Here is an 11,086-nt window from a genome sequence, read left to right as displayed (position 1 = left end):
CAAATTGAATCAAACGTATGTGTGTGCGCGTTCGTGTGTGAGCGTGTTTGCGTTGGAGGATCTAATATTACGTTTCCACCAAAAGCAAACACCGTGTTTGCAGGAGTTGTGTTTGGGAGAACTGTCAACTGTTTCCACCGAAAGTTTGGGAGAATCTGTGTTTGAACTGTCTTTTGTTGACATTGTGAAATCTATATATATAAATGTGAAAATCTGTCCCTATGTTCGCTTATAACTCGAGAATGGCTGAACGGATTTATCTTACCTTGGTCTTGAATTATTCGTGGAGGTCTAGGGAAGGTTTTAAAGGTGAGAAAATTTCGAATAATTGCCGGGAAAATGGTCAAAACGTGGACCCGGGTAACCTTCGGATGTGTATATACAATATGGGTATCAAATGAAAGCTGTTGGTGAATGCTTTAGTTCAGAGTATTTTTCATGCCGCTCCGTGACTAGGGTCTCGAGATAGAGACCAAAACGTGGACCCTAGAATGTGTTTGTACAATATGAATATCAAATTGAAGCTGTTGGTGAATGCTTTAGTATAGAGTATTTTTCATGCCGCTCCGAGACTGGGGTCTCGAGATATAGGTCAAAACGTGGGCCCGGTTAACCTTCGGATGTGTATATACAATATGGGTATCAAATGGAAGCTGTTGGTGAATGCTTTAGTTCAGAGTATTTTTCATGCCGCTCCGTGACTAGGGTCCCGAGATAGAGACCAACACGTGGACCCTAGAATGTGTTTGTACAATATGGATATCAATTGGAAGCTGTTGGTGAATGCTTTAGTACAGAGTATTTCTCATGCCGCTCCGTGACTGGGGTCTCGAGATATAGGTCAAAATGTGGGCCCGGGTAACCTTCGGATGTGTATATACAATATGGGTATCAAATGGAAGCTGTTGGTGAATGCTTTAGTTCAGAGTATTTTTCATGCGGCTCCGTGACTAGGGTCCCGAGATAGAGACCAACACGTGGACCCTAGAATGTGTTTGTACAATATGGATATCAATTGGAAGCTGTTGGTGAATGCTTTAGTACAGAGTATTTCTCATGCCGCTCCGTGACTGGGGTCTCGAGATATAGGTCAAAATGTGGGCCCGGGTAACCTTCGGATGTGTATATACAATATGGGTATCAAATGGAAGCTGTTGGTGAATGCTTTAGTTCAGAGTATTTTTCATGCCGCTCCGTGACTAGGGTCCCGAGATAGAGACCAACACGTGGACCCTAGAATGTGTTTGTACAATATGGATATCAATTGGAAGCTGTTGGTGAATGCTTTAGTACAGAGTATTTCTCATGCCGCTCCGTGACTGGGGTCTCGAGATATAGGTCAAAATGTGGGCCCGGGTAACCTTCGGATGTGTATATACAATATGGGTATCAAATGGAAGCTGTTGGTGAATGCTTTAGTTCAGAGTATTTTTCATGCGGCTCCGTGACTAGGGTCCCGAGATAGAGACCAACACGTGGACCCTAGAATGTGTTTGTACAATATGGATATCAATTGGAAGCTGTTGGTGAATGCTTTAGTACAGAGTATTTCTCATGCCGCTCCGTGACTGGGGTCTCGAGATATAGGTCAAAACGTGAGCCCGGGTAACCTTCGGATGTGTATATACAATATGGGTATCAAATGAAAGCTGTTGGTGAATGCTTTAGTTCAGAGTATTTTTTATGCCGCTCCGTGACTAGGGTCTCGAGATAGAGACCAAAACGTGGACCCTAGAATGTGTTTGTACAATATGAATGTCAAATTGAAGCTGTTGGTGAATGCTTTAGTACAGAGTATTTTTCATGCCGCTCCGAGACTGGGGTCTCGAGATATAGGTCAAAACGTGGGCCCGGGTAACCTTCGGATGTGTTTATACAATATGGGTATCAAATGGAAGCTGTTGGTGAATGCTTTAGTTCAGAGTATTTTTCATGCGGCTCCGTGACTAGGGTCCCGAGATAGAGACCAACACGTGGACCCTAGAATGTGTTTGTACAATATGGATATCAATTGGAAGCTGTTGGTGAATGCTTTAGTACAGAGTATTTCTCATGCCGCTCCGTGACTGGGGTCTCGAGATATAGGTCAAAATGTGGGCCCGGGTAACCTTCGGATGTGTATATACAATATGGGTATCAAATGGTAGCTGTTGGTGAATGCTTTAGTTCAGAGTATTTTTCATGCGGCTCCGTGACTAGGGTCCCGAGATAGAGACCAACACGTGGACCCTAGAATGTGTTTGTACAATATGGGTATCAAATGGAAGCTGTTGGTGAATGCTTTAGTTCAGAGTATTTTTCATGCCGCTCCGTGACTAGGGTCCCGAGATAGAGACCAACACGTGGACCCTAGAATGTGTTTGTACAATATGGATATCAATTGAAAGCTGTTGGTGAATGCTTTAGTACAGAGTATTTCTCATGCCGCTCCGTGACTGGGGTCTCGAGATATAGGTCAAAACGTGGGCCCGGGTAACCTTTGGTTGTGGATGTGCAATATGGGCATCAAATGAAAGCTGTCGATAAGTGCTTTAATGTGGGGTAATTTTCATACCTATTGATGACTAGGGTCTCGAAATATATGCCAAAATGTGGACCCACCATGTCTTTGCCCAGCGAAGCGGGCCGGGTTTGCTAGTAAGAATTATAAAAATTGCCAGAGTAATGGGGACAAGTTTTTCAAAGATAATTTCCGAATGGAAAGATCCTGCTTTGAAAAATTGTGCAGCAAACTTGAAAAAATAGCCAAAAGAAAAACGAACTATCGAAACCCGATTTCACTAAAAAAGCGCGTGGCAATTGCTCTGTATGCAGAAAAAACTGCAGGCATTCGAGGTCAATCTCTATTTAGCACATTACTGCCGCCTTGATTTAAAAACTTGGTATCTTTTCTTTATTGAAAATAATTTGTTTATATCGTTAATCTGGAAAAAGCGAATTTAATTATGCATAGACTCATGGATACGAACTTTAAATCAGACGGCAGACTATTATCATTTTAAATTTGGTGTTCATCTGGTTGCCCGATTGGCCACTTGATCCTGCTTCCACTCTTATGATACAATTTTCTAGAATTCGTGATCTGAGCATCCATTGAGTGTATGAACCATATTGTAAAAAAAATCGCCACAACTGCTCGTACACATATGTAGCGTATAAAAATAATTACTCTTATTTTCATATTAATTAGCTTTTTTTATTTTTACTCATTATTAATGTCTTATTTTATTATGTTTATTCTTTTGGTTCCATTTCTTCCATATGAAACTATGTCATTCCTAAATGGTTAGCAAACAATAATTATGCTTTTATGTCTAGAATGAAACATAAAAATTGTCGCTTCTTATTGCTCGTTACATGACATACCATACCATATATATATATCATTTTGCTTTTGAAGAATGCCACAATCTCTGTGCAAAGCGCAATGGTATGCCCATTTTAAGCAGCTGTGAGTGGCCATTCAATTTGAGATTTGGTCTGTAATGTAACACTGCCTCCCAGCAAATTTCACTTAATAATGGTATGGTCATCCACATTTTATAAAGGTCATTGCACCGTCGTATACGTTTTTCATCATATTCAATACCACCGAATATGTACATACAACCATTTTGACTGTGCGCTGCGGCATGGAAGTACAAAGCTTTTGGTAGAGAGGCTGTTTTTATAAGTGTCCATTGCTTAGTAGTAAAATTTAATCTCCATATATCAGAAAAATATACTTGATCGACCTGCAAATGGAAAAGGGATATCCAACTTCAAATATTATTTAATAATACTAAATTTAATTATTACGCACCTGCAAGCCTCCCGTAATGAATGCTTCGACCTCACCATTCGATTTCGTGTGCTGTACGCAGGAAAAGCACTTTCGTGGGTTTGGATATCCGGAATTTTGTCGCTCGATTGTTAGATTTGTTTGTGATGTTCGATCGGGTAATGTGACGAAATATTCCCATCGGTTTGTAATTAAATTAAATGCAGGGATGCGTTGTAAATCATACACTAAATTCGATGTACCACCACCCAGCACATATATGTATTGCCCATCGTAGACAACTTCGTGACGATAACGACCCTCTGGATCTTCGCGTATATCTGGACGACAGATATATACGCATTCCCACACTCGTGTGCGCAAATTTAAGCGATGCACATCACAAGAGTAATCATAGCCAGTTGTTCCCCCAACCGTATATAAATAATGTTCGTGTAAAACTATTCCCGGTCCATATTGCGGAATTGGCGCATCACCAGTAGCCTCTATTCGCTTAACACTCGGTTTTTTACCTGTTGTTTGATATATATAACAGTCGTTTGAGCAAGATTCACCAAATGGATAGCCGGTGCGTCAATCAAATGTCATATTGACAAATTGCAATCATTGTTGCCATGTTTCGATAAGAATGCAATAATAAATGAGGAAAATGAGCAACATTGCCACCACTTAATAATTATATTAGACGCAAACCCAACAAAACACGCTTTGAAAAGTGGGTTTAGGTATGAAGTTGTGTTTTAATTTTGTATGGGATTTGACAGGTGTTTTGTTTCGTGTTTGCGCTAAGAACACGATAGCGGCAGAGAACCCAAACTCCGGCTGCGGTGGAAACTTAGTATAATGCGTTCACACAAAAGTGATAATATCGTGAACCGGACCAAACTGAAAAGTAAAAAAGGCAAGAGCTATAGATTTGATTGGCCTCGCAATAATCTTCCTTTTGTTTTAGTTTCAGAACGCCACATAAATTACATCAGTTTTCACGTCGTTGCATCTGTCAAATAAACCGCGCTAAAAAGCGTTTATTATCTTTAATGTTAATAATAATAATATTAAATAATTAATTATCTCTATGTTTTGTCATTGAAGAACCCACTCTATAAATATTTGTTACCTTTAGGTACCCACTATCCCTTCAGATTATTTTTCAATCAGGTTTGAACCTTAAGTTCCCCTCTTAGTTTGAAGCCTTCTGACAGACATCCCATTCGGAGTTTTTAGTGGGTCCCAAACGGGTGGGCAAAGTTCGTGGAAGCGAAGATTCTTAGGTCCCCCGAGCTGACCCTTCTCTTTAACTCTCCTGAACAGAACCGTCACCATGATGATAGAGCGGTGTGTGAGGTTCAGCACAGTAAAAACGTCTAAAGGTCGAAATATAAGCTGCCACATTCAAAATCTATTTGACAGAACGAAGTCTGTTGGTTCCGCTATTAAGGAATATTTTATAAAAAAGAAGTGCGTGTAGCGTAGTACACATAACACAAGTGAAACTTAGAAGGCAGACAAAGAAAGAGGGGGAGACCCGAGAGAGAATGAGAGAAAGAGAGAGAAAGAATATAGGTATATATCTAAATAAATTCACAACATTTGCAGAGAATACAAATAGACAAAATTTACAAAAAACAGAAAGGGTCGTCCGGTGTAGGTAAACGCCGGACACAAACCGTGGCAGCAACGCGCACTACTCCGAGCGTTTATCACCCGCACAAATTCCAGGAAAATAATGAAAATGCGAGTATTTAGGACTTTGTTGGGCCTTCTTCTTCTTAATTGGCGCGATAACCGCTTACGCGATTTTGGCCGAGTTTAATAAAGCGCGCCAGTCGTTTCTTCCTCGTGCAAACCGGCGCCAGTTGGACATACCAAGTGAAGCCAAGTCCTTCTCCACCTGATCTTTCCAACGCAGAGGAGGCCTTCCTCTTCCTGTGCTACCACCAGCTTGTACCGCATCGAACACTTTCAAAACCGGAGCGCTTGTATCCATTCGGACGACATGACCCAGCCAACGAAGCCGCTGGATCTTTATTCGCTGCGCTATGTCTACGTCGCCGTAAAGCTCATACAGCTCATCGTTCCATCGTCTGCGATATTCGCCGTTGCCAACGCGCAAAGGTCCAAAAATCTTACGCAGAATCTTTCTCTCGAACACTCCAAGCGTCGCTTCATCGGATGTTGTCATCGTCCAAACTTCTGCGCCATACGTTAGGACGGGCATGATGAGAGTCTTGTGGAGTGTTAGTTTTGTTCGTCGAGAGAGGACTTTACTGCTCAGTTGCCTAGTCCAAAGTAGCACTTGTTGGCAAGAGAGATTCTACGTTGGATTTCAAGGCTGTTATCGGTGTTAATGCTGGTTCCTAAATAAACAAAGTCTTTTACAACCTCGAAATTATAACTGTCAACAGTGACGTGGGTGCCGATACGCGAGTCCGCCGACTGTTTGTTCGAAGACAGGAGGTACTTCGTTTTGTCCTCGTTCATCACCAGACCCATTCGCTTTGCCTCTTTATCCAGTTTGGAGAACAAGAACTAACAACGCGGTTGTTAAGGCCGATGATGTCAATATCATCGGCATACGCCAGCAATTGTACGTTCTTATAAAAAAGTGTGCCTGAGCGATTAAGTTCTGTGGCTCGTACGATGCTCTCCAACATCAGGTTAAAGAAGTCACACGACAGCGAGTCACCCTGTCTGAAACCTCGTTTGGTATCAAACGGCTCGGAGAGGTCCTTCCCAATTCTGACGGCGCTGCTGGTGTTAAGCAACGTCATCTTACATAGCCGTATTAGTTTCGCGGGGATACCAAATTCAGACATCGCGGCATACAGGTAACTTCTTTCCGTACTGTCGAATGCAGCTTTGAAGTCGACGAAAAGATGGTGTGTGTCGATTCTCCTTTCATGGGTCTTTTCCAAGATTTGGCGTATTGTGAATATTTGGTCGGTGGTAGACTTTCCACGTCTGAAGCCACACTGATAAGGTCCAATCAGTTGGTTGACGGTGGGCTTCACCCTTTCACACAATACGCTCGCTAGAACCTCATAGGCGATATTTAGTAGACTAATCCCGCGGTAATTGGCACAAATTGCAGGATCGCCTTCTTATGGATTGGGCAGAGACTTAAATTCCAATCGGCAGGCATGCTTTCATCTGACCATATTTTGCATAGGAGCTGATGCATGCACCTTACCAGCTCCTCGCCGCCATGTCTGAATAGCTCAGCCGGCAGTCCGTCGGCGCCCGTGGCTTTGTTGTTCTTTAGCCGGGTTATCGCTATTCTCACCTCGTCATGATCGGGTAGCGGAAGGCCAATTCCGTCGTCAACCAGACCGCCGTCTTTGTTCTTACAGGAAAACGCCCCGGTCTTACCTTCTGTAAGCCGCCGAACTTTCTGGTAAAATTTTCGGGCGTTGTTCCTATTGGCCAGCATCTCAAGCTCCTCGCACTCACGTATTTCGGCCTCTCGTTTCTTCTGTCGGATAATACGTCTCTCTTCAGCTCTCTGTAGCGATCCCACATGGCTCGCGTTGCGCCCGATCGCAGCGTGGCTCTATAGGCGGCATCCTTTCTTTCTGCGGCAGCATGACATTCCTCGTCGTACCAATTGTTTTTTCGGGCTCGCCGGATTCCGATTTCTTCTTCGGCGGCGGTACGTACAGAACGAGAAATGTTGCTCCATTGTTCGTGCATGCCGGTTTGTTGGGCAGTACTCTCTGAGAGCAGGAGTGAGAGTCGAGTGGCGAATCTTCTGGCTGTATGTTGTGATTGCAGCTTCTCGATGTCGAACATTATTTGCGTAGGTAGATGCACGTTTTTTGCTGCACAGAGGCGTGTGCGCAGTTTGGCTGCAACAAGGTAGTGATCCGAGTCGATGTTGGGTCCTCGGATCGTACGTACATCTAATACACTAGAAGCGTGTCTTCCATCTATCACAACATGATCGATCTGGTTTCGTGTCTTTCGATCAGGAGACAGCCAGGTGGCTTGGAGAATCTTCTTGTGCTGGAATCTGGTGCTGCAGACTACCATGTTTCGAGCCCCGGCGAAGTCGATCAGCCTCTGTCCGTTACCGGATGTTTCGTTGTGCAGGCTGAATTTCCCGACTGCGGGATCAAAAATTCCTTCCTTGCCCACCCTGGCGTTGAAGTCGCCAAGCACGATTTTTATGTCGTGGCGGGAGCAGCGCTCATAGGAACGTTCCAGGCGCTCATAGGAGGAATCTTTGGTCGTATCGTCCTTCTCTTCCGTCGGGGCGTCGGCGCAAATTAGCGATATGTTAAAGAAACGGGCTTTGTTGCGAGACGCTCGTCCACCGGAGTGAACGACAGTACTTGGCGATGAAGTCTCTCTCCCACAACAAATCCAACACCGAATTTGCGCTCCTTTACTCTTTTGTTGCCTTGTACCATCCTTCGCATCTCTTGAATGGCAGTGATGTCAGCCTTTACTCTCACGAGGACATCAACCAGCCGGGCAGAGGCACCTTCCCCATTAAGGGACCGGACATTCCAGGTGCATGCCCACAAATCGTAATCCTTATTTCGTTTGCAGTGGTCGTCATCAGTATAGGGAGGTCTCATCCGAGGCTTTTTTAAACTTTTCATTGGGGGGGATTTTTAAGTGGCGGGTCCCAAACCCAACGCACCACCAGCTATCCTGGAATGTTTCGCCTTCTCACGTTAGCTCACTCCCGAACGGGTTTTCGGAAGCTACCCAGAGGATACGTGAGCTAATCCCGGCCGTTGTGAGCTGCTTGAACCATATGCAGAAGAATCGTCCTGGCCACAATTTTTATCACTACCTTGTTCCTACCTTCCACAATTTTTATCACTACCTTGTTTTCATTGGCTGCAATTTTCTCCCACTCAACACTTAAAGCTATCTTTAATGACGCCTTTGATGTTATTTCTGATTCTCCTTTATAAGAGCTCCTAGACATGCTCAATTGGGTTCAGATCCGGTGGTTGAGGTGAATATTTAAGCTGCTTATAGTGGTAAAAAAGCCATTCTTACACGAGATAAGATGAGTGTTTTAGGTCATTGTCATGTTGAAACAAGAGCCCTCTAGCATTCAGTCCAAGTTTAACGGCCCTATCATGCAAATTATTTTCCAAATTTTTAAATACAGATATTTGTCCATTTTATCATCAATAAAAACCATTTTTCCTACTCCAGATGCAACTATGCACCTCTAAACCATTGCATTTCCTCCTCCATGCTTAACGATAGGAGTTCGAATTTTTTCATTATGAGCTGTACTTTCTTTTCGCCAAACTTTTGGAGGCCCATCTGATCCGGGAACATTAAATTTCAGAAATCTTAAAAGTCCAGAAAACTTAAACGCCTCTGGCGCATAATGTACTGTTCTGAAATCTTAATATTTTTTTAAGTTTTCCGAGCGTTCCATACAAATCGGCTGAGCGAACAATAAATTATGTTGCTAATGCGTGAACTTGCTCAATCGAAGTAAACATTCATTTATTTGTCATTGTTTTGCTTGTATCGCATCTTTGTATACATTAGCGCCAATATTGCAGTGTTGAAAGGAATTCCATTGCGAACGCATTAGGTCAGCAATATTATGGGAATACATTAATTACATTTTTATTTATTGATTTGAATCGATTAAAAATGTCTGCTTCGAAACAAAAAAGATTGTCGCTTGAAGAAAAAGTTAAAATTTTCAATCGTTTAGATGCTGGTGTGACGGCAAGTCGTGTAGCGTTCGATTTCGGTATTTCTGTTTCAGCAATTTCTCAAATGAAGAAAAATAAAACACAAGTTATGGCAGCGGTATCAAATTCGCTTGAACGGGCTAAAAAAAAACGTTACACAAAGCCGAATATTCTGAAATGGAAACAAAATTGTTTGAGTGGTTTATGAACCAAAGAGAGAGAAATTGTCCGATAAATGGGCCTATATTGAAGGCCAAAGCAAAGTTTTTTTTCGCGCATATTTATCCAGACAAAAAAGAAAGTGAATTCAATGCGAGTGACGGCTGGTTAACCAAATTCAAACGTCGATTTGGAATGCGTTTTTTGAAAGTGTGTGGGGAAATATTATCTAGTGACACCACTTCAATTACACCATTTATAAATAGTTTGCGCGCAAAAATGAATGAAATGAATGTCACTAATCAACAGTTATACAATGCAGACGAATCGGGACTCTTTTACCGACTTTTACCAGACAAAACATACGTTGCCGCTTGCGAAAAAACCGCCCCAGGACGAAAAATTCAGAAACAGCGCATTACATTTATGTTATGTTCAAACGCCGATGGATCAAATAAAATCAAACCGCTTGTGATTGGAAAGGCGGCAGAACCACGCTGTTTTAATAATTTCCAAAACCCGCTAAACTATGATCATTCGGCCAATGCTTGGATGACAAAAAAAATATTCAGCAATTGGTTCCACAACGAATTCGTCAAAGAAGTGAGAAGTGAATTTTATTGTTGAAAAAATAATTCTTTTTTTAATTCGAATTCATTGCTAATGTTTATAGGTGCGACGTTTTAGTGCCGAAAACAACATTCCACCGAAAGCAATTCTCTTATTGGATAATTGTAGCGCACATTCACCGATTGATTCATTTTGCTCTGACGACGGAAATATTGTGGCAATGTCCCTTCCACCGAATGTGACAGCCGTCATCCAGCCAATGGACCAAAATCCAATAAAAATAGCAAAACTGAAATATCGAAATATGCTGTTGTCGAATATTGTCGCTCAAGAAGATGCTTCGGTTCATGATATGCTAAAAAGGCATTCAATTCGTGATGCAATCTTAATGTTGAAGTCAGCATGGAATGATTTACCCCAAACCGTATTGGAGAAGGCATGGAACCAAATTTTAAATTGGGACGATGACCAATTTGATAAACAAGATGATCTGCCATTGTCAGAGCTGCTTTCAAATCTTGATTATGAGCGTGAAATTGAAGACACTAGACAATTACTTTTGAAATTGGGTGTCGGTACCAGCTTATCAACCGATGAAATTGAGGAATGGAATGCTGATATGATCGTTGAAGGTGATTTGAATGATATCGATATTGAAGAAATGGAATGTGATGCAGATATTGCGGATGGTGAAGCTGTTTGCTCGAATCAACCCATTCCTTATTTAGATGCAATAAGTGCGGTCAACACTCTAATCAAATGGAACGAGCAAAATGTAGAATGCACAAATAAGCATATGGCAAACTTGTTCGAACTGCGTTCAGACATCGTTAAAAAACAATTATCGAAACCACAAAAACAATGTATTCTTACTGATTACTTCACTCGTTCAAACACATGA

At 42.2% G+C, this 11,086-nt stretch overlaps 1 protein-coding gene and 1 pseudogene across 1 annotated transcript; one reads left to right on the top strand and one right to left on the bottom strand.

Moving 5' to 3' along the window:
- Positions 1-3,383: 3,383 nt before the first annotated feature.
- LOC129250667 (kelch domain-containing protein 10 homolog) lies at positions 3,384-4,354 on the bottom strand (the record flags this gene model as incomplete). Its single annotated transcript, XM_054890272.1, has 2 exons — positions 3,384-3,734; positions 3,803-4,354. Coding segments are annotated over 2 exons (903 nt in total), but the record flags the coding sequence as incomplete, so codon positions are not given.
- A 5,015-nt stretch (positions 4,355-9,369) lies between these two features.
- LOC129250666 (jerky protein homolog-like) lies at positions 9,370-11,086 on the top strand (annotated as a pseudogene).

This window comes from Anastrepha obliqua, chromosome 6 (assembly GCF_027943255.1).
Source record: "Anastrepha obliqua isolate idAnaObli1 chromosome 6, idAnaObli1_1.0, whole genome shotgun sequence".
Classification (NCBI taxonomy): domain Eukaryota; kingdom Metazoa; phylum Arthropoda; class Insecta; order Diptera; family Tephritidae; genus Anastrepha; species Anastrepha obliqua.
Note: the sequence above shows the minus strand (reverse complement) of the source record. Positions and strands in the feature narration are given on the sequence as shown.